The following is a 24,833-nucleotide window of genomic DNA, read 5'->3' as shown; positions in this document are numbered from 1 at the left end:
CAGGTTGTTCCCGTCGAAGGGCATGTCCAGGACCCTGGTCTGGACGTCCTGCCGAAAGTCCGTAGCCTTGAGCCATCCGCGACGTCGAAGGCAAACGCCGTTGCCCATCTGGCGGAACCCAGTGTCGGCGATGTCCGTCGCCACGGTGATGGCGTGGTCCGAGGCCACCTCACCTTCCTGCAGGATCTCAAGGGCCTCCGCCCTCTTGTCGTCCGGCAGAAAATCCAGCAGGGGAGCTATCTTGTACCAGAGTTCCCTGTCGTAGCGGGCCACGATAGCCAAGGCGTTGGCCGCTTTAATCGTCGTCGCCGCCGACGAGATGACTCTGCGTCCCATGGCATCCAATTTCTTTCCCTCGCCGTCCGGCGGGGAAGTCGACGTGGAGGCCGCACCCCCCCCCGCTTTCTTCCTGGCTGCCGCGGAGACGACGGAGTCCGGGGTAGGCTGCGCCCGGAGGCATAGGGGGGCCGAGTCCGGGACCCGGTACTTTTTCTCGTACCGGTCTCTTTTCGCTGGCGTCGTGGAAGGGTTCTTGAGGAGGGAAAGGCCCTCATCCCAAATGTCGTCCAACAGAGGCACTGCGAGGACCGTCTTCCTCTTGGTCTCGCGCCGTTGGTAAAGGAAGCCTTCCTTTTTCTTCTCCTCAGGGCAGAGTTGGAAAAGCTCGGATGCCCTGGCGATCATTGAGTGGAACGATCCAATCTCGTCGGGCGGAGAAGCCCTGGTGGGAGGCGACGACGGAAAATCCTCGTCGTATGCCTCGTCGTCCGTACCCGTCGCTGCCGTGTCAGTCCCCGTATCATCCCCTCGGGTGGACGGGGAGGAGGGCTGGACGGGGCGCGACGGTTGAAAAGGAGGCGGTGGATGGATCCTTCTTTTCTTGGTAGGGGGAACACCAGAAGGTCCCGGTTCTGGATCCCCCGACGGGAGAGGTTCCTCCGTCGGTAACGGTAGTCTCGTCCTTATCTCGGAGCATAAGGACTGTATAGCCAACAAAATGGCCGCTGAGTTGTCTTGCGGCGCTGGCAGAGGGGAATCCGACGGGCGAGCAGGGGCCCCGTCGGTATCCTCGACGATGTCGTCGTCGTCACCTGCGTCGGGGCCCATTCCGACGGGCTGGTCTTGTTCCACGCCTAGGCCGTGGCTTAAGACCTCGATCAGTTCCTCTTCTGAGGTTGAGGCCGAATCTACGACGACGCCCTGCCCCCCCTTCTTCCCCACGGAGGGTTTCACTGGGGTCCTATCGATGGGCACGAAAGAAGACTCCCTCCGAGGAGGCAGGGAGATTCTGGGCCCCGAGGCCGCCACCACTGGTGCAGCCTCCACAGGCTGGGCCAGGGCCGCCGCGACCGTTTCGATAGAGGGCTTGGTCGAATGGATCAAGGCCTTCACCACCTTAGGTGCGCTCACCGCCTTATCCTTGAGGGAGGGGGCACTGCCACGCTCCTCCTCTGCCTTAGAGCTCGACCGGGGTCTCTCCAGGAGCTTCGCCGGGTGCTCGGCCTTCCTCTTACCCGACCCAGAGCGTTGGCTCGTGGTTGATGGTGCCGGGGAGGGTGCGCCCTGCCTGGCGCCCGTAGAGCCCGACCGTTCGGCGCTCCCGGTGCCAGCGGACTCGCGGTGCTTGGCCTTATGTTGGGCCCCCGTCGCCGGGGCGCCCTCAAAGGTCTTAGAAGACCGCTCAGATTTCTTCTTCTTCTCGCCAGACGGGCTCTCTCCACGTGCGTCTTGTCCCCATGAAGGCAGTAATTGGCTGTGGTCAGTATGACGCAGAGACCAGTGATTGGTTATTACTACGAAAGACAGATCAGAAATGAAACTGATACTGGTTTTTTCTTTACCGAGGATTCCCAGCCTGACGACGGGGAATATTCATGAGCATGTGAATCCATGCCAGACCCCATGCTGGAGAAATGCATATCAACACTAACTATAAAGAGCACGCAAATCAGATAATGCGAGAAGATGGTTCTAGTCTGTGTCACAATGGCCGCTGTAAATATGATATTTAGGACGCGTGCCAAGTAATGATGCACGCGTGAGCACGTATTAGATAAATCCATGCAGATATCATGACATTAGCACGAGCACAATTGTGAGCATTATCGAAACGGTCACAAGCCTCAGAAGAACAGATACACACACTATCATATATTTTACGACTAATATGTTAAACAGACGATCCAGGAATTGGACCAACATTCAATAATAAAATTGCGTGCACAATAGCCATGCACGCAGTAGTAAGGAAACTAGAATTAATACAGTATCTTAGTGGGCAGACCCCTTTTTTTTGGGGTAGGGCGGGGGGGGGCAGGGGCGGGGTACTATTACAATTATATGGCAACAGGCAAGATAACAGTTACTTAAGCAAAAATATGATTTACTATTACATGGATTAACCCATTATGACAAAGCAAACCTAACCAAAGAAGACTAATGGTAAGCTACTTTATTACTTCCCATTGGGAATGGGCTTGTACACACTTGTAGGTACAGAGGCAAAGGGCATGTGACACGGTAATGCTAAAATAAGCTGTCCTCACCAAGCCGGATTACCCTAATCAGGAGCGATGTATATCTTTTAAATGAAACACAGGAAATGCACTTGATTTAGAAATTGTACACGTGTCAAATTTCAGATAGAGATGTATAAGGCAATCAGGAACAAAGACAAACATTATATATGAGTGAACATTAAAATCTGGAACAATGGTTTACTGTAGCATTGAATACAGCTAATGCACTTTACAGGTAACATGTATGTAATTTGAGAAGATGTTTAGACTTGTGCTAGAATCGATTATTCAAAGTCAGTCCTTTCACTAATTAGTTCCCCATTTTTCATTTCTCATTTTATACTTACATTTTTATTTGATTTTCTTATGTTTTCTTGTCTTTCTGATCCCTCTTCCAACCCTCCCTCGAACACATTTTTTATCTGATTGATATTTAAAATGCATTTATTTCATGGCTTTTGGAACATGTGACATTGCTATTCTCATGTATGTTTTATGGTCAGTAATGTTGGATATGTGGAAATGTTAAAATTCATAAAGGACCAGAGTAATGTCAAAAGAATATGCCCTGATTTGAAAAAGGCGCATAGCCGAAATACATGTCATCTTAAGGGCACCATTTTTTTGAGGAATAAATATAGTGATGTCAAATATCTTGGCACATGTCTTTAATGGAGTATTTTGAGAGTTACTAGAATTGGCTGTGTTTGGCCTTTTACTGTTATACCCATGTATGACGCGACAATAAGACTACAGAGATACTGTGATTGGAGGAGTCGCCAAGCTTAAACAGTTGGATTAATAAAGCCATCTCCAGTTTAATGATATGTAGGAGGGTTTCCGTCCTCGACCATGCTCCATGAATCACATAGCCCTCCAGAGTAGCCCCCCCAGCCTGAAAGTGGAGTGAGTTAGTCACCACCAGGGTCGGATGCAGTCAGGTGAAGGGGGCTCCCACTGAAACATTACCAGCCAACATAAAAGATCAGGCAAAAGGAGCAGCGGTATAGGGATCCTGTCCGAATGAGTCCCAGTATCCTGATCCCAATTGGGCCCCAGGTGCAGCTGGAGGCGCCACATCTTGAGACAGGCATGCTGCACAGTGAGCACGCAGGAGGCCATTAGGCCCAGAATGTGCTGGAACCATCATGCCGAGGTGGTCGAGTTGGCCAGAAAGTGCCCCACCGCCTTGCGGAGGGACAGAAGCCTCTTGGGCGTGGGAAACACCCGCTGAACGTTAGTGTTCCAACGCACCCCTAGAAAGACCAGTTCCTGAGATGGACATAACTGCTGTTGTCTCTGGTTGAGGGAAAACCCCAGCTGATGAAGGGTATCTGCCAACCGCTGGCAGGAGTGTTCCACCCATTCGGGTGACTCAGCTCTCACCAACCACTCATCCAGATATGCGTATAGATGAAGAACCTCAAAGCAGAGAAGGCCTGCCACTGCATTCATCAACTTCGTGAAGAAACGAGGGGCCGAGTTCAGGCCAAAGGGAAGCACACACATAATCGTGAACCGCAGAAACGTCCGATGCAGTTGAAATACGGGTACATGCAGGTACGCATCCTTGAGGTCCTCTGCACACAGAGACTCTGCTATGTGCGCAGGAGTAATCCTCTTGAAGCATTCCAGCAGTAAAGACAGATTTAGATATGACAGGTCCAGACTACTCTCAGGCCAGCACGGTTGTTCTTGGGCAACGCAGAAATCATGGAATAGTAACCGAAGCCTGGGTCTGCAAGATGAACCGGTTCCATCGTCTGCATCTTCAAGAGCGAAAGGACCTCCCGTAAAAGAGCAAGGGAGCTGATCTGACGAAGAGGAGGAGAGGATGATAGAGCCAAAGGGAAGAGGAAGATTGAAGCCTTAAAAGAGACGCTTACGGGTGTCCTGGAACATAGCCAAATGGCCCCCACAGGCGAGCTGAGTTTCCCCGACCTTGATGTCACCGTTATTGGTGTTCGAGGAGGGGGCAGGGCATGGGTAGCGGAAAACCCCATGCAAAGTCCCTGCTGCTTCCCCCTGTTGTTGCTGGGTGACCCATCAGGCCTTTGTGTACTGCGGTCTCGGAACACCTTGAAGTCAGAGAAAGAGCAGTGTTCAACTCTGTCCGACCATGGGATTGACGTATGGATTTCTGTCTTGGTTTTGTCAGGATGGCCAAGGACTTGGCGGTTGAAGGTTTTCTTCCTCGTTAATTTGTAATTGGTGGACCAATGAATAAGGTGCACACTGTCAAAGGGCAGATCCAGGAATCGCTCCCGCACATCAGATGAAAGCTTTGTGGCGTGCATCCACGCCGTCCTTCTCATCTCAACCCCGGGGCACAGCACTCAGTTGGCTGTATCGATGTGAGCGACTGAAGATTCCATGCACAATGGCCTGGGCATCTGCCAGATGGGCCTTGAACGAGGTTTGCTGTTCCGAAGGGAGATTGGGTAGATATTTCCCGAACTCCCACAACAGTTTCTGGTTAGCCGGAGTCAAGAAGGCATCCGCATTGGCCTGCCACAGATGCAGTCCTGAGATGGAGTAACAGCGTTTTCCCAATGACTCAAGGACATTGTCCTCCTTGGAGAGTTAACAGGAGGCGGCTCCCGTGGAGGAACACGACAAAGACGATGGTTTAGAATACAAGGCTGCAGCCACCACGGAGGAATGGGGCTGCGGGTGGGAGGCTAGGAAGATTGGCTCCCCATCCGTCAGCCTATACCTTCTGTCCAACTCCTTGTTCATCTGGGCATTGACCCTGGGTTCCTCCCAGACCTTCTGTGCCACCTGCAGGACATCCTTCTGGAGGTGAGTGCCGGACGGGATCGGGGTGCGTTTGCCCAAGACCTCTGCTGGCACTCCAGACTCCTGGAGGGCTTCTTTGGGAAAAAGGCACCCCCCAAAAACTCCACCAGGCCCTGAAGGTGGTCATGAAAGGCCTTATCGGATGTCAAGGGCTCATTTTCCTGGGCATCATCATACCCCCCCTTTACAGACTGAGCGGCATCTAGGCCCTGTTGCGGGGGAGGTGTTGGTGGTACAGGAGGTGGTGGAGAGGTCAGAACGACCAGTAGAGTCTGAACCAGTGGAAGGAACGGCACCAGGAGCACAGGAAGAGTACCCAGAGGAGGGGGATGGGCGGCACCATCTGCAGGATGACCTCCTTCACAATGTCCTTCAGGATCCCCTTCATCTGAGGGGAATGCATGAGGAAGAAGAAGCGCTCAAAGAAGCGGTCATCACAAGCCACCGGCCCTCCGAGGCATGTGCCTCCGCTCCTGGCCAAAGCGCTGAGGCGCCTGTTGCGTGTGGCTGTATGGCTGTGATGAGTAGACATACTACTGAAGGGATCAAAACCCTGCACATAGGATTCGCTGCCGCTTCCAGAGGGAAGGGGGGGGTGGGATAATCCTGCAAAGCCCATTCGATGGGCAAAAGCACTGGGGGGTCCTGAACTGGATCCAAGATGGCCAACTGCCTGGCAGGCTCTGCCACGTGTTGCTCTGCCATTTTGAAGCCTTGCGCCATGCCCTGGGTGGGAGGGCACGAAGTCCCTGAACCAAGAGAGGCCTCAGACACAAGAGGATATAGCTTGGGTCTTGCACCCGAAGCAGATGCGCCAACCTCAGAGAACACTCTGGTAGGCGCAGAGCCCTCAGCTGGATGGCCGGTAGTCATAACGCCTTGACTCATGACCTCAGAGCGAGCTCCAGTAGACTGGACGCCCTTGGCACCTGTGCCGGTTGCAGTGCTAGATCTAGCCGAGGACACTTTTGGAGGTAGACTTGGACGATCCCTTATCCCCTGGGGTAGAAGACGACTAACTTGATCGCTCCCGAGGACAGCCTGGTAGGGCCCCTGTGCCCCTCAGCTTGGGAGCCGGTAGCCAGGATGGCCTCAGGTCTGCCAGAACCTGAATATGAGGAACCCTGATGCGTGGGAACCCCGGGGAAGGAGTCGCTGCACCGTAGAGCCTTGCTGAACAGAGGGCCTACCTTGTCTTGACGAGCGGTCCTGGAGACAAAGTCCTTAAGGTGGGGTGAAGGAGAAGTGTGCAAAATCTCCCTGCACTGCGACAAACAATTCTTCAATGTCCTGTGACCGTGAGCGCTGCAGGCCGAACAGGAGTCCCAGCACTGGTCGGCCCCAGTGTACATGATATAGACAGAGTACATGTATGTGGGTACGAAGCCAGGAACAAGCGGTCGCATGAGGTACCTCTTGTGAAGCCTCCAGCAGTGGACATGCGCCGTGGGCGGTGGTGGAGGGTGACATGTGACCGAAGGCAAGTGAAATAAGAATTGAAAAAAAAATTGTGCGCAATCGGAAAGCTAAAAAAGTATCAGCACTTGCTGCCAGGTCCGACACTGTTCGTGAAAAAAAGGACTGTAGTGAGGTGCTGGAGGGCGCGGCTTCGACGGGGCGTTTCCAAGGCCGCGCCTCGTGTGCTATATTAAACTTAAAGGGGAAGTTCAGTTTTTCCCTGCTAAAGGTTCTGGTACCGTCCCCATGTTGGGGAACGCCCACAAGGATGGAGGAAAGGGGACGCGACATATGAGTATCAAGAATTCACACAAGTGGGGCGATGCTGAGCAGCCAACATCATGTCTGCCTAGCGTAACAGCTCCTCTGCCGGCCAGCCGAAAATTCGAGAGTGGTGCAGTGAATACTCCACTGTGGGTATTCTAACTTGGGGCATCGGTGCCCACTACCGAGAAGACCAACTGGCCACAGAGCTGTGTGAAAACAGTGACCGGGCAGCCTGCTACGGCTCACTGGCAATCTTGTCGATCCTGATGGAGTGGAGCTGCGGCAACACCAAAGCAGTGTGCTGCATGAGTAGGAAAACAGCTGCCGCGGATACAACCCTGCATCTGCTGAACTGAGCGCTGCAACCCAGGGCATTGTGTGGCTGGGGGTGCCCGCGGGCCACGGCCTCATACCTGTCTCGCATCCAGCCCTAAAACTGCCAGTTGGAGTGGAGCGAATCGCCAGCCCGCGTGGCGCTCCCGGTGAGTGCCCCGACCCGGGGGAAACCCGCCAGCGGGCTCCCATATCCCTCCCCTAGGCCCTGAGCGCTAGAACACCAGCGCGGTGGCCCAATGGTGTGAGGGACGGCACGCAATGCTGGACATTCACAGGGACAGATGGAGGAGCAGGCACCACCTCATGGCCTCTCTTGATAGCACTGCATTAATGGCTCCACAGCCCTGGGTCCAATATCTACTACCAACCACTGGTGCCAATTGGGAGGTGGAGGGGCCCCTGGCAGAACTGGATCAACTACCCTGTTACCCTCCGCACAGCCTGCGATACGTATCCAAATTCCCATTGGTTTGATGAGTGACAGGGCGGACACCCCTGGCTCACCCACCTGCCTAACCACTACCAGCTCTCCTTGTTGGGCCCCACAACTAGAGGACCCAGAGTATGCTGAACAGCCCAGCCTAGAATCTACACCGATTTTGAGGCACTGTTTTGAGCCCAAAGAAAGACAGACAAAGGTTTTGTAGCCGTCTACAAGAAGCTAGATGACATTACAGCCAACGTAGCATCCATGAGGTCACAACACGCTAAGGAAGCATTACAGAGGCGGAGACAAGAATTGGAGCGACAGAGGACACTGTGCAAGGCTTCCAAGATATAGTGGCAGCCTTGGTCAAAGGCATGAAGGTGGTTAAATCCAAATGTGACGATTTGGAATCACGTTCAAGGAGAAATAATATTAGCATAGCCAGGGTTCCCAAGGACGCACTATCGGGGGGCTTGGAACAGGCAGTTGAGAACTTACTCAAGGACCTATACAGAGCCCATGGGCACACAGTGCGCTTGCTCCCAAACCTTAAGTTTCCATGACAGGCCACCTCCTGTGACTCGCCAGAGAGAAAAAGGAAATGCGACTGGGCTCCCAGGCAATATGAATTTTCCCAGATTTCTCATCATTGGTTCAACATGAGAGGCGCCAGTTCATTGGGGTCAAGAAACTACTCCGGGCCCGAGACATCAAATACGCTATGCTGTTTCCAGCCCGACTAAGATTCCAATTCTGAGCCAAAATGTACTATTTACGGTGCCGAACAAGGAAATTAAATTTAAAGAGGCTCAGATAACAATCCCGGACAATCGAGATGGCGATGAAGACAACCCACCACCGATTTAAGGAACTGCTTAAAACCACACTATTAACAATCCTTTATTCTATGATGAGCACATAGTACCTGTGGTGCAACCCACCACCAACACAATCACAAATGGCCATACGAGTCCACAATGAATTCGAGAGGAGGGCCGTAGCGACAGCAGCTTAACCCAAAGCAGCTGCTAAGTTAACGATAACTCGAGACTGGAAAAGGTGGCCATGTTGGGGTAGGCCATGGGTGGGGGAGGAGGGGAGAAGAGGGTTGCACACTGCTAGGTTGAGGGGGCAGCGGGGTTGGGAGGGAGGGAGTTGGGATTTGTGTTAACACTGGAGCCTTCTAGGAGTTCAAGCGCCAGCTGCGCTTTTAAACCAAACAAAGGAGGAACATGGGAAAAACACTTGGCCGTAGAGTACAGGGTTGAAACTGATCGAAATATAAAGGCAAAACTTGCCATTATAGGTCGATGGGGCATCCACCTAATACGTCAAACCTACCATAATGGAACTCAAATTAATGACCTGGAACTTTCGGGGGATAGGGAACTACACTAAATCACAAAAAATCATGGCTTATGCGAATAGGCATTGAGTAAAAGTGCTACTTCTACAAGAGAGACGCCAAGGTGAGGGCATCCACTGGCACTGCACCAACATGGGGGATAAATGGGTAGAGTACGTAGTGAAAAACCTAATCTGGGGGATGGGGGGGTGGTCAAGTCACAAATTCATAAACCTGTTAAATTTGTGCTAAAAAAAGGAATACTTAGACCCTGGTGGGCGCCACATTACCCTACACTGCTTTATTGACAGTCGATTTTGTTATTGGTCATTGATACCCCGGAATTCTTTGATGAAGTAGCATCAATCCTCACTGAGTACATTGGGATGCCAATTCTGTGGGGGTGGGGGAACGATATGAACCTAATCCTGGACTGAGCTATGGACAATACCAGTGCGGCTCCTAGACCCCAATCCCGGGCGGCCCGGCAACTCCTTGCACACCTGGAATACCTAGAACTGAGGGACACATGGCGGGTACTCCACCCACATGAGCGACAATACACTTTCTACTCATCAGTACATGACAGCTCATCACGCATAGAAATATCTGACCTCTGGCTCGTTAATGGGCAGAATAGGGAACGCTACAATACTACCTCACACCCTGTCCGACCATTCCCCAGTGGTACTGACCCCCAACTACAGGAAGGCCCTTTGGGATGGGTAACACCTGGCGGTTTAAATCGGAAGCACTTGAAGTATTAAGTCTGTAACGAAGCAGGGGCAACTGTAGTTCGCTGGGAGGCCTTTAAGGTTTACATCTGTGGTATGTCAATCTCTAGGAAACTGGGAGTCCTAAAAACAATAAGAAACTCTGAAACCAAGCTTAAATTCCTTGAACAAGAATACTCTGGCCACTCGAACCCATAGGTTCTAGCACAGCTACGCTCCGAACTGAGGCAATCCGAATTGCATGCCCTCAGGGATGTGTGCTACTTCTCAAGACCACAAGCAGCTAGGAAATATGGGGAGGGGGAGAAAACGGGCAGAACCCTAGCTAGACTCACCAAATCCGAGACCAGACGTACCCAAGTGGACTGTTTAAGATACGCTAGACAACCACTCCCCCAGTGGTCGGACCAGGAGATCCTACGAGTGTTCTGACATTTACAGTTCCCTATATGCCTCTGAACAATACAGCTCAAATACCATATAGTCCCTCCTCGAAAAGATCCCCTCATCGTGTTCGAGCACCCAAGCCACAGAAGATCTCGAGGCCCCCTGGTCATTGGAGGAGATACTAATGGTGATAACCAGCTTGCCAAAGTGTAAGGCCCCTGGCCCAAACGTACTCGCATCTGAATTCTACCAAGAACACACAGCCCTACTCGCTCCGTGTCTCCTGGAGGTATGGATGGAGTCACTCCAGTAAAACATCCTCCCCTACTCCATGCGAGTGGCCACCATAACCATCCTCCTCAATCCCGACAAGTCAAGTAATGACTGCAGGTCTTACAGACCCCTCTCAGTTATGAACGTGGAAACAAAAATGCTTGCCAAAGCTCTCGCAAACAGACTTCTCCCTCTGATGCACCACATTATACACAACGACCAGGTGGGCTTTTTCCCTGGCAGCTGAACATCACTGAACATCAAACGTCTATTTGATGTCTTGGCAAGAATAGACCTGACGGCAAAAGCAGTGGTGGTGAAACTTAACGCTCAGAAACTGTTCGATATGGTCTCTTAGGAGTACCTATGGTTGGTCCTCGGGGAAAATGGGAATTGGCTAAAAATGCTTCGGTACATTAAACTCCTATACACGTCCCCCACAGCCAGCGTCCTAGTCAACTCCTACAAATCGCTACCCTTTGGTCTAGGCAGGGGCACAAGGCAGGGATGTCCACTCTCCCTGATCCTCTTTGCTCCAGCCATTGAGCCAATGGCCGACATGATTCATTCCTGCCATGGTCACCGGGGAATCCACATCAAGTGCCAACCAGAGATAGTATTACATGCAGTCAATGTCCTGCTATATGACAGGGACCCTCTGGAAAATCTCGATCCCATCTTTCAGGATATAATCCATCTGGGAGGCTTTTCACGGTTCACAATCAATTATGCCAAAACAGATATGTTCCTCCTCACTAGCAACACCTCGCAATCGAGAGGCAGATACCCCCTTCGATGGTCCCCCAATGGGATAAAAATACCTCGGGGTAATGGTGTCTGGAGCAAAATCAGCTCTGCTGACAGACAACTATAGCGCAATGGGAACCTATGTGGAGAACAAGCGACTATGTGGCATGCACTCCCAATCACGATGGCTGGTGAAGATGGTACTAGTGCCAAAACTTCTATACATATTTGCCAATGTCCCTATTTGTCCAGGAAAGCCCTTCTCCAAACTACACAGACTCTGCATGCAATTTCTGTGGCACGCTGGGGCGGTACGAAAGAAATGTTAGATAGGACTCTACCATATGACAAGGGTTACTTCACGGCCCCCAACCTCGAACTATACTGGCTGACGGCACAGGCCCAGTACGCCTCCTACTGGTATGGGGAACATCAACAACCACCACCTGTCAAACTTGAGTGCCTAAAGAGCCGGTGAATCAGATCTCAAAACACTCATCATGACTCGCACAAACAAATATGATTGCCCATTTGATCCAATCTCAGCCACTCTACTGCCCTAGCGCAGCATACTTGCAACATGTTAAACAAGGCTTCTCGTGAACGCTGGGTACTTGTTCTTCCTGGTGAGCTGGGTGGTCAGGCTGCCAGTCTGTCGATGTATACTTGGATGTTGAACAAGCAACGTGGGGTACCAACTCAACACTCTCTTGGTAATCTCCAACAGAACGGGGCTGGACTAGCGCCCAACGCCACAGGACGGCGCTTCTCAGATTAGCGTGACCTCAGGACAGTGCAAGCACTGGCACAGAAGGCCCAGCTGTAGTCTAGATGAAAATGGAGGTTCTGTATGTCCAGTTGCAGTCCTGGATGGAGATGGTGGTTTTTCCTTTATGGAGGCTGGGTACTAAGCAAGGCACAAGGCAGGACAAAAACAAGAGACTGCCAGGAGTAGCAAGAGACTGCCTGGAGTAGCCCAAGTAGCAAAGAAAGAGATCCTGCAAACTGGTAAAGGAAGCGAGAACCCCAAAGAATAGGAAGAGAACCAAGGACCTGGACCCAACCCAGACCCAGAGAACCAGGGAGCCGGAACCCAATCCAAACACAGGGGGCCAACCAGGCCCGAGGACCAAGGACAGCCAGCAAGGAACAGAAACAGGGACCAAGGAAGAGCAGAACGCAGAGCAAGGCTAGACTTGCCAGGTGCGAGTGACACGATCAGGGCAACTGACCGCATTGAGACGCAGTGATTCCCTGCCTTCAGGACCCGGATTTAGGCTGGGCCCCAAAGCGAAGCTTGGATCGCAAGCTCCAGTAGGTTCTTAGGGGATAACCACACCATGTCTCCAACCTGGAGTGCAGGTTCAGCCATATGACTCTTGTCAGCCTGTGCTTTCATGCGCTCTCGTGTCTTTGCTAAAGTACCAGCCGGCAAGTTGTGCTGGTCACAAACGGTGGTCACCATTGCATCGGCAGAAGGCACAGCACTGGGCAATACCCGGCGGAAGGGCAGCAACTTGGATGTACTCCAAAGGAACAAAAGGACTCAGTGCAGTGGCTGAATGGACAGAGTTGTTGTAAGCCACTTCAGCGATGTCCAGATGGTCAAGCCAGTTGTCTTGTGCGGCATTAGCATAAGTAAGGCTCCAACGTTTGATTTGTTTGTTCCGTCTGTCTGTCCGTTGGCCTGGGGGTGGTACCCAGAGCTCAGTGTCTGCTGAATGTCTAAATGGAGACACAACTGATTCCAAAATGAGGAGATGAACTGAGAACCCCGGTTCGACAGTATTCCCTCTAGGAGACCATGAAGAAGATACACCTTGTAAAGGAAAGTGCATGTTGTCTGGAGAGCAGTGGGAATCTTCGGGAAGGGGATGAAGTGAGCCATTTTGGTAAAGCAATCCACAACCAGTATGATACTGATGTGTCGCTTAGGAGGTAGTTTGTCGGTGACAATGGAATGCCATGGGTAAGGTGGTGTTTCAGACGGCTGCAGGAGGCCCAAAGGTCTTTTGCGTGAGGGTTTGACTTGAGCAGAAACAGAACAGGAATTCACGTATTGCTTTACCTGACTGGCCCATCCCAGCCACCAAAACTGTCAGGCGATTAAATCCTGAGTGACTTGGACGCAACAATGGCCATGGATGACAGAATCGTGTAACCCTTGTAATATCAACGTCTGTAGGCAGACAGTGGGGATGTATAAACGATCCTGAAAGAACAATAGCCCGTAATGTTCGCACATGAGGTTAACTTAAAAGCCTTGGCCTGGCTGGATCCGACTGAGTTTTCCTCAAGAGCGACTGTAGATGTGGTGCAAGGGAAAGCAGAAAATGTTTTGGGCTATCGATATCAGATCTTTTGACATAATTCTCCAGTAACGAGAAAATGCATCCGCCTTCAGATTCTGGGCACAGGGAATGTAAGTCACCATGAAATCATAATGGGAGAAAAAGGCCCAATGAACCTGCCGCGAGGTCCGACACTGCAGTGAGCGTAGATACTGTAGATTTCTGTGATCAGTGCGTACCTCCACAGGAAATCTCCCCCCCCCGTAACAGATGATGCATCCATTCCTGAAATGCAACTTTTATGGCTAGGAGTTCCTTCTCGATCACCGCGTAATTCCGTTCGCTTGGGGACAGCTTCCAAGAGTAGTAGGCTACCGGGTGTTCGATTCCGGAATTCAGGTCTCGTAACACTGCTCCAATGGCGAAATCAGATGCGTCGCCTCGACTAGGTATGAGGTCTCACTATTGGGATGCCAAAGGATGGGCACCGACATAAAGGCCTTCTTGAGTTCCTGGAAATCTGCAACCGCTTGTGAATTCCAGAGAAAGGGCATCTTGTCACTGGTCAAGCATGATAATACTGCTGTCAGGTGCGAGAAGTGAGATATAAACTGACGGTAGAAGTTGGCAAAGCCTAGGAATCGCCGCAACGACTTCAGATTGTGCGGTTGTTTCCAATCCTGTATAGACTGCAGTTTGGTTGAATTCATCCGAACCCCAGAACTGCTGGGCACATACCCCAGGAATTCCATGCTTTCCTGATGAAAAAGACATTTTTTGGGTTTGGCATACAGATGATTGAGGGACAATCATCGAAGTACTTCCTTGGCATGACCAACGTGTTCCTCTGGAATAGTGGAAAAGATGAGGATATTGTCAAGGTAAACCCACACTGTAATGCCAATCAGATAGAAGAAAATGACATCCATGAAGCGTTGGAAGACGGCCGGAGCGTTACACAAGCTGAATGGCATAACTCGATACTCATAATGCCCAAATGGTGTCTTGAAGGCCGTCTTCCACTCATCCCCTTTCTTGATCCGAACTAGGTGGTAGGCACCCCTAAGATCTAACTTAGTGAAAACCTGAGCAGCATGCAGGGATTCGATGATATTACGGATTAGCGGTAAGGGGTACCTTTCCTGGCATGTTATGTCATTCAACAGACGATAGTCAATGCACAGCCAGAGTGTTCCTTCTTTCTTCTGTACAAAGAATAATTGAAATTCAGCAGGGGATTTGGATGGTACGATGTATCCCTTCTTTAGACAATCCTCGATGTAACCTTGCAGGACATTTTTCTTGGATGGGGCCAGTGGCTAGAACTTCCCATGAGGGATGACTGCATTGGGAAGCAGATCTATGGAACAGTCAAATTGCATGTGAGGTGGTAGAGGGATTTCTCCAGGTTAGGCAAACACTCTGAGAAAGTCTAAAAACTTCTGAGGAACTGTCTGGATGATACAGAGATGAACGTGCATGTTTTGAGATGACAAAGGAAAAGCGTCAGAGACTGTTTGAGAAGCACCCAAGGAACAGTACTCTTGAGTACAGTGCATGGACGCAAACACCAAAGTCTGTGTTTGCCAATTGATATGGGGATTGTGGTACAACAACCAAGGTAAACCCAGCACTACCAGGTAGGACGGCGATTTTGATGACATCCAAGGAAATCTGCTCTTGATGTTCAATGATCCATAAATGCAATCTCCCCATATGCTGTAAACGGGACCGCAGGAGAGCTGTGTCCCACCAATGACTACCACTACAGTAGCATGTTCCTTACGACAGAGGAATGCTGATGCTGGCCACAAAAGCTGCAATGTAATAGCCAGGAGCTCCGCAATCTAACGTGTTTACGCTCTTGTTCTATCACACTCAGGTTCGAGCTATATTTATTCTGTTATTGCTTCTCTTTTGGGTTTACTCCATTATTACAGGTTCCTGAATTTTGCCTTCAGGGTTTCACACAATTCTGGGGTTTATTATCAACGTTGTTTTCCAAATAAACAATTTTTTTATTTGCATTTTCTGGATTTCACAACTGGTTAAAATTGTAGAGTGTTGAACCTTGACTATGGCTAGTCAGAGATGGCTAGTAGTCAAAGGTAACTCCTATTTGTTTTTTAGGGGGGATTTTTTGGAGGTCTGCTTTTTTTATATGTCAATGAGCTCCATTCCCCTCTCTGTAAAAGTCAGAGAGCCCTTCTAGTGTCGGGATCAAATCGAAAAAAAGGATCTAATGTAGGGATCTTCCTGATCCGTGTTAGTCTACTCAGATCACATGCGAAGCCGACCGGTTTCAGTGGTATAGCGATAAGTGTCACCACTTTCTTCAGGGCTGGAGACTCGCATTGTTTGTGTGCGGTCAGATTTCTTCTGATTTTAAATTGCTGAAACTGGAGTTTTCAGAAATAGGAGGACGCCCTCTATATTGCATTAAACATGGTATGGGAGGGAGAGAGAAAAAGAGGGAAGTGGTTGTTAATAACATATCCCATAATTTAATCTCACATGGATGGATAGATATAAAGTCTTCATCTCACCCAATAGAGCCGTTACAACTCCCATCTATCAGGGTTATGGAGTCGAGCTGGAATTTTCCTGTCCCGAAACCAAACATATATCTTGTGTACCTACAGGAGAAATATTCCATAAGTATTTATATGGAAACTGAAAGGACTAACATACCACACTAAACGGACATCATAGTGTAATAACATACATTTAAAGTGCATTATAAAGCTAGCTCCATTATTTGTATCGATCAGCTCAAAGTGAGCTTGATCTGTGGTGCAGAAAAGCCCAAAGGGACATACTCTGTGGGGTCTCCAAATGTCCCTCCTGGTCCATATAGGATGAAATGTATTGTATAAAAAGCACTACAGCCAACAAGTGACATGTGGTAGCGCTGTTACTGTTGTTAGAGTCTTAAAGAACAACATATTTTAAAACCGCATGTAATTGGGCGTGAAAAAGTGCATATGGATCTAGAGCGGCATGCAGATTGGTGGAACAAGTCGAAAAAGTAGCTTGGTCATCCCATATTGTTAAAGGAGAAATGTCAAATTTGCCATGAGATGGTGCACCAATATGGGAGAGCAGTGAAAGGGATATGGGAGAGAAAAGGTTCTGTTCAAGGGCTTCGCTCTTGTTCTGCCATGCAATCCGGATTTCCAAGACCAGCAAAGCCACAGATTGCATGGGAGTTGTTAAGAAGAATTCTCTGTAAAGGCTAATTTCCCGAACCTAGCGAGTCCCCCAGCAGCTTTGCTGGATTTTTTGGGGTTTATTTTCTTTCTCCTGCTAAGAGTGAGACTCTTTTCCTCCCACTCTTAGACATGATTTGAGGTGTTCCTTTGACTTTGTATGTGTTTTATGGGCTATGGGGTCCTTTGCCCCATAGGGCTTCATGTGTTTTTGGTATATGGGTTACACAGCACCCTCTGTGCCGTAACCCAGGGGTGTCGTAACCCAGAGGTGTCGTAGCGACCCCCAAACAGACTCCATACCCTGGGACTGACTACTGCCTCCCAGGGCATGTAAAGTCACCATTGGCTTTACTAGTCTCAAATTGTGAACAGAACCAGTACAAACCATCCTATTGTGGACGTACTGGTCAGGGCAATTCGATTGCTCCGGGGTCTGTTGTTCGAGGGGGGCACTGTCCAGTCCCCCCCCCCCTGACTGAGTTTTGGCTGGTGGCAGTGGATACTACTTTTTATATTCGACCGCAAATATATCCCTATGGGATTTTCCCATTGTTCGACGCTACCACTTTTTTAAAATAGCCTCGAACATACTGCTGGTTTATTAAATTAATATAAATTCACCGGTTGGTATTTTTTGCCGAAACCTGGTTCCAAAATGGCGTTTGTGTTCGCTTCTGTGACTCCAACCCAAGTCAAGCCCTTTGTTCCACTTTTTGGCGGGCTTCTCCACAGAAGCCTCCAAAAGTGGTGCCACTCTGCCTGGGTACCACAGGGGGTGTGGGAGGGGGTTTTGGCACCCTGGACTGAGTTGCCTCGCACAGGCTGAATGAATGGGTTTTGTTTGCATAAAAGCAGGGCTTTGGGGACTGGAACTTCAGAAGTCGGCACAGGACCTAAAGAATCTGAGGAGGGAGAAGCCGAGCCGACCTGCAACAACGACACCACCGGTGGAGCGCTGCTGAACCGTCTCACCACTTTTCCCGACGACAGAGGAGATCTCCAGTCCGGAGAGTCTTCTTCCTTTGACTGGTGGGGATAACCAGTTTCGCCTTCTTTTCACCTTCCTGGCCCATCTCGTGGCCGCCTTGCCCCTGCCAAGCACCCCGGCAATCGGAATACCACGGTTTACCACTACCGCGAAGAAAAGGGTGGTACCTTGTAACCGGGAAACTCCGCGGCTGGTTTCTTCCCTGGCAGCGCAACGACCTTCAGCTTTCCTCCATGTCAAGACCTCCTGTTCCTCTGGACGAAACACCGACTTGCACCCGCTGCCAGGAACAACTGCCCCTGCTGGAGCGTTCTTCCCACTTTCAGGTACTGTGTCCCGCCTGGCTTCCCTTGCGACAGATCGTTCGGGGTGACAGTAAATCCTCGACTTTCTAACCTGGGTTAGCCTGGGACCTGTTAACTAACTTTTCCTGACTTGATCTCAATCTTTTTGTGAACTACTTACAAAGACTCTTTGGGCATAACCCCACTGTGTGATCCTGGACACATTTCGCTTGCTCTCTCTAAGAGTGGGCCTGGCATTTGAACTTCCTTGCTCTCCAGTAGACTTTGCCTAACCTGCCTCACTGTGGTTCTTTGAAAAGTATTGATATTTGTGTGCTTTCATAACTCTGCCTTTTTCCCTCCCTTTTTAATAACTTAGAGTGCCATCTTATGTTAAGCGCTCACCTCTGTCTGAAAATAAGTGGTGTTTCTCATTAAGACTTGTCTAATAAGTAATTAGGGTTGTATATATATAATAGTGACTGTGTTGAATTTATTTACCTCTCTTTGTGCTAGTGTAATTTACAAGTGTGCCTTTAAATAAATAATTATATACTTTTAGACCAAAGCTCTGGTCAGTGTTTGCTTGTGCTACTGTATCCCTGTACCTATTGTGTATACTCTATATACTGCCTAACTCATCTTGAGAGAAGTCTGACTGCTCAGCCACAGCTACCAGGTAAATCTGGGTGGTGCAGACTGCTACCAATTGGGTTTACTGCCAACCACCTGTAGTCCTAAATCTTTTGCAGTGGTCCCTAAGGGAACTGCACAGGTTTCTGCCTAACAGGAGTAAGGAATGGAACACAAGAGGGGCCTGCAATTGCAGTCTTCATACACAACTGGCCTGTCGACTTTCTTGGGGGACGCAATGGGCAAGACCCCAAATAGTGAGCTGCGCTCCACAATATAGGCACAAGCGATGGGTTTGTCTTCGCTTCTTTTCGGTCTCCAACAACGGACCCCTAACTGCCCCCAGCTGCATAGGTTCTGGACCTGGATCCGTAGGGCCTGATGGTCCCGAAGGTGCCACAGAAGGCCCGAGATGGTATCTCTCATTTCTACATCTTTCACCTCTTCTCTCCGTCAGCCTCTGGTCAATGCACAGTACTTGGTCCACTAGTGCTTGAAGAGAATCAGGTTCCAGAATGTGCACCAGCTCATCCTTATAATCCTCACGCAAACCACAATGAAAGAGGGTCTTCTGTGTTATTTCTGGCCATTGTGAATCCGTTGCCAGCTGTCTGAAACAGCTAATATAGGCTATGTCGTCGCCGGAGCCCTGTCGGATGTCCATCAGCTGGTTCAGAGCAACAGAAGCTAAGTTAGGTGACTTGAATACGTCCAAGAATGCTTTTTCAAAGGTCACAAAAAAATTTAGTATGGGACTGTTAGAGGAAGCCAGTGGGGCAGCCCAAGCAAGCGCGTTTCCAGTTAGATTACCTAAAATATAGCCAATCTTGGCTTTGTTCTGATTTAAATGACCGGGCCGGAAGAGATGGTGTATTTTGCAATGATTTCAGAACTCAGCTGCTCGGCAAAGGTCACCATCGTACTTCAAGAGGGAAGTTTTGTGCCATGCTGTTTTCCGTCTGGGTGGCTGCAGCCATCATTTGACGCACCACTTGTCGTAGAGAGATGTTTTCTTGATGTAGGGCGATCATCTCGAGGCGGAGGGCTCGAAGTTCTTGGACCTCATCCATGTCTGGGCTGGAAGGAAGGTGGCTCAATCTGTTAAACAAGGTGTCTTGTGAATGCTGGGTACCTGTCTTCCTGGTGAGCAGGGTGGTGAGGCTGCCAGTCAGTCCACATATACTTGGATGTTGAACAAGCAACGCGGGGTACCAACCCAACACCCTCCTAGTAACCTCCAACAGGACAGGACTGGTCTGGCTCCCCAACGCTGCAGGATGGCGCTTATCTGATTTGAGTGACGTCAGGACAGTGCAAGCGCTGGCAGAAAAGGCCCAGCTGTAATCCAGATTAAAATAGAGGTTCTGGATGTCCAGTTGCAGTCCTGGATGGAGATGGTGGTTTTTCTTTAGGGAGGCTGGGCTCTAAGCAAGGCACAAGGCAGGGCAAAAACAAGAGACAGCCCAGAGACTGCCAGGGTTAGCACAAGTAGCAAAGAAAGATCCTGGAAACTGCTAAAAGAAGTGGGAACCCCAAAGAAAAGGAAGAGAACCAACCACTGCGGCCTAACCCAGACCCAGAGAACCAGGGAGCCGGAACCAAACCCAAACCAAGGGGGCAACTATGCCCGAGGACAAAGGACAGCCAGCGAGGAAATGAAACAGAGACCAGGGAAGAGCAGAAGGAGGAGCAAGGCTAGACAAGGCAAGGAGCAAGTGACACGATCAGGGCAACTGACCGCATCAAGACACAGTGATTCCCTGCCTTCGGGACCCGGATCATTAAGCCGGGGACCAGGGCCGCACAAATTCGATCAAGGCGCCATCGGGGATAAAGCCTCAACGATGGGACCCGTCGGAGAAGACGACCCCGCCACCCAAACCCGGTAAGTGGCATGACACAACAAGCACTGCATCCATATTACAAATGGCTCACTTTATGGCGATTTCCTGGATTGGGCCCCACTGGTGACACAGCACTGGCGACACAGTGGGGAGGGTTAAGCTACAGAGCAATCGCGGACCTACACACAGACGGGAAATTCATCACACCTCAAACATGGCAGGGGGGGGGGCTTTGGGAACACACTGTCTCTGGTCTAGAACTGCTGCAATACTACAGGCTGAGAGCGGCAGCACACTCACGGTGGCCTTGTTTCACATCTGAACCCCCAGAAGCTGAAGAGGTGACATACATAGCTAGCTCCCATGGCGCCTGCAAAATAATGGCAACACTATATAAAATTCCAGTAAATAGACAACCGGACTCCACTCCAAAGACACGCATTATTTGGTCTGACAACATGGGGGTGGATCTATCTGACACCCAATGGAAGCACATGTGTACACATATTAAACAAGTCTCATTGAACTTCAGGTTCCGATGTATGCAATATAAATTGCTGAACAGGCTCTATCTAGTGCACCCCCAAAAACTCATCAAAATTTCCAAAGGCGCGGAACACCTTTGTCCCAGATGCCAGTCTAACACGGCTGGCCACATGCACATGTCTTCGTCTTACGGTCAATTGGAAGCCTTCTGGGACAGGGTCTTACAAACACTCTCGGACGTAGTGGACGTCCCTCTCGAACGCTCTCCTCTGGTAGCTCTGTTTGGTAAATGGAACAATATCTCAGGTAGGGAAAAGAGAGCATTTCTAACTATGGGCTGTACGATTGCCAAAAGATGTGTACTACAGAGATGGAAACACACCTTCCCACCTAATGACGATCTCTGGCTGGCCGCATGGACCTAGGCACAAGGCTGCGAGGAATAGTATGTGTACTCACTACCCCAAATGTCCCGTCCCAAGAATATATGGCTTGAGTTTCAGGCATACCTTGCTAATCTCCCTCACAGAATGTAACTATGCAACCGATATAATACATCACAAAACAAAATTACCTCAAGTGAACTTTAATATATATATATATATATATATATATATATATATATATATATAATGTATACCCATCGGATGAAACCTATAGTGAAGTATTCTGATGGTCTTCCTTCTTGCTTTGTATACTACATGTAACCCGCTGTACTCTGACAGGTTTGCCAATAAATAAAAGTAAACTTTTCTTGGCACAACAAAGGAAAGATGGAGCAGAGGGATACCTTAGCAATCTCGTTAATGATATCCTGATATTGGTTGGCAGAGGTGACGACGCCAATGCTCTCCAGTTTCCGCAGATTACGGATAATCATCCTCTTCTTCTCTTCTATCGATTGCTTACTGTTTCCCACCAGAGATCTGTGTCTTTTTATCTTTTCGGGAGTCTGAGCCTCACGTGCAGCCTTTCTGTGCATCAGATGATAATGGGAAGCTTCCTGAAGGTTAAGGGGTAAAGAAATTTAAAAAGCAAATATTTGAATCCATACATCATTACATATATTCTCATTCATTTGTTAATATTTTACAAATATGAATACACACATGTTCACATTTCATCTAAAAATATAAAAAATGTGGTGGTTTGATGGACTTGGATTTAGTAGCAAGGTAATTAATGAAAAGCACAGGGAGGATGGAGAAAACAAAGGAAAGCCAGCCATGATCACTGCACAATGAAAGAATAACCCCAAAAGCCTATGGTACTGCTCAGGGTATATAACACAACAGTAACAGCATGGCAGACAGAGCAACAGCATCCAAAACCGCAAACAGGCCCCAGTCCAAATAACTCTTTCGTTTGAAAACCGTACATAAAGGATCAGACAGAATAACTGTTGACCAGCCACTATCTTGCAACAACAATTTCTCTTGCCAAGGGACCATTCAGTGTCGGCAGAATTAAGATTTGGGAAGGTCTCGGTACTAAATTCTACTTATCCAATCATGGGCCACCAGAATAAGTCACAATAAATCACAGCATCACTGGAAGTCCCAATCCACAAAGAGCAACAGTTTGCATTTGTGTTCACACTGACAGCGTGAAAAATCCCACTATTTTCTGAAGCTGTTCCCACTTATGTGGGTATCATGTAATAACATTGCGGCAAAAATGTTGCGGTAAAATAAGAAATTGTGGTAAAAATGCCATGGTTTGACCAGGTAAAGGTGTGCCCAATTATACCATTTAAGGGGAGCAGGGTTTGCGGGGGTGTCCCTGCTCCCCTTAAATGGTATAATGGGTCCAGGGGTTGCGGGGGTGTCCCCCGCATCCTTTACATGCATTGCAGTACAAAAACCATGGCGATATTTTGTAACCAAGGCATTTTGTGCCGCGATTTTATCACATGGAACCCTTATGTGAGGACCGCTCTTCTGTTGACAGATTAAACACTCTGATATATGGCATTTATAACGTGCCTGTATGCAAGTGTTTCTGCCATGATTATGTTTTACCCCAATGAGGAATCGATTACTCTCTAGCACCCAACAACCACAGTAGCATGCCTTCCTGTAAAGTTGATCTGAATCTACAACACCCCACTTCAGTTAGTGCATGGTGTGGTTCGGTCAGCCAGGAGCTGAAAAGATTTGCTCAGGACAGATCAAGTAAAGCTGAAAGGCCCAATCTGAATGCCTTAGCCCTAGAAAGTTAACAGTGCTTCCTCCATCCCTTCCCAAAGGCCCCTCTCAAAGTAATCTAGGAAAGGCATTTGTCAGGAAACAAGCACATCCACAAGGGTAACTCAGTGTCAGGGATTGTGGAAGGGCTCACTCTTAAGGAGTTTGGAAGGGACTGTTCATCATTGCAGAAACTGATAGCACTCTTGAAAAGGATCCTCTAGAAAGCCACAAAAAGCAGGACAGTTGGCTCCTTCGACAACTGGAGAGCATTCGGATTCTCAATCTCACAATCGATGGCAAGCAGAACCTCAACTTCCAGGTGGCACAAAATCATAAGAAAAATCTCTGCCGAAATACCTGATCAGATGAAGAAGCAGAGGACTGTTGGTTGAATGTGGCAGCCCCCATCCTGCAGAAGGAAATTAGATTCCAAAATGACCCTGATGAATGAATGCATTTGGTAGGTTTAAACTAGTGGGAAGATGTTAGGTAAGATTTCCACAGAGCTGGTAAATCTACCTTTCCTGGTTCAACTCCAGAACTTTTTGCTTTTCTAGAGGGATATTTTTCATTAATACCTCAGTGAGTGGGAACCTTTTTCCACACTCGCCTAATCTTTAACTCTTTTATGGATGTCATTTTTAAGACTCTCCATAGTGTCTTTTTAAAGTTATCATGTCTAACAACTTATTGGCAATAAGTGCCTGTTGTTGCTGGGTTGCCCTAGGGGCTCCCCATTTAACTTTCTTGTGCTAACCTTGAGTGAACTACAGTTCCCAAGGGTAGAAAGGATCTTTGGACCCCTTTTACATTTTATTCTGTGAAACCAGCACGCCCCACCTTATATGGAGTGCTGGGGAGATACAATGTATCCCCTTTCACATTAAAACTAACAATTATGTTACAGTGACAAGCTTACCTTTAATGGCTGGTGGCAGTGATACCTTTTACTAATTTGGTGCACCTTTACCGCGGGCTGTAATCACAGGCTGCAGTAAAGGCACCTAAGGGTGCTCATTTTACCAAAATGGCCCCGTCTTCTTTTTCTGCCATTTTAGTGTTTGTCGTTTCTTGTTGCTTCCCCTGACATCCAGGGCGGGAAATTCCTTTGATTGAGTTTTGTCTTTGGCCGGAGTCCCCTGGACAGCCCGCCCAGGATCCAGTCAGTCTGTAAGCACAGGAAGTGGGGGAGGAGTCCAAAACTCCCTCATCCTTGGTCTAACGCCTTCCTTCAACTGGGACAAATCCCAGTGGGGGGCTGGCTGTCCTGATTGGACAACCAGACGCCCCTTTCTTGTAAAATGCAGGGAGAGAATGCAGAGGTTGTGCTGTAGTTCCATATAAATACTGGAAACCTGGTAGCTGAAGTCATGTTGACCACTGGAACAGAAAACCGAAGAGGATGATGAAGGAAAAGCAGCGGGAATCATTTCCAGCGACTGGAGAGCCTGCTGTGTAACCGCAGCCTGCTGCAGCCCTTCCTTCCAATCGAACTGGGGACTCCGAAAATGACGACCCGAACCCAGAGCCTATTGAGACCCACTAGACTCAAGAAGACCTGCATTTTGAGCCATCCCACGGGTTGCTGCGACCTTGCGTTCTTGCAATACCCCA

General features: G+C 49.2%; 1 protein-coding gene across 2 annotated transcripts in view; it reads right to left on the bottom strand.

Annotated features, from left to right (window-relative positions):
- Positions 1–24,833, bottom strand: part of IQGAP3 (IQ motif containing GTPase activating protein 3) — a 1,503,259-nt gene that overhangs the window by 138,561 nt on the left and 1,339,865 nt on the right. For both annotated transcript variants that reach the window (XM_069607146.1, XM_069607147.1), the window contains exon 34: positions 21,821–22,033. In XM_069607146.1, coding sequence (XP_069463247.1) covers positions 21,821–22,033 — 213 coding nt within the window. The remainder of the gene's footprint in view (positions 1–21,820; positions 22,034–24,833) is intronic.

The sequence above is a fragment of the Ambystoma mexicanum genome, chromosome 1p, assembly GCF_040938575.1.
Source record: "Ambystoma mexicanum isolate Mex_15411 chromosome 1p, UKY_AmexF1_1, whole genome shotgun sequence".
Lineage (NCBI taxonomy): Eukaryota > Metazoa > Chordata > Amphibia > Caudata > Ambystomatidae > Ambystoma > Ambystoma mexicanum.
The sequence above is the reverse complement of the archived record's forward strand: the minus strand, read 5'-3'. Positions and strand labels throughout refer to the sequence as shown.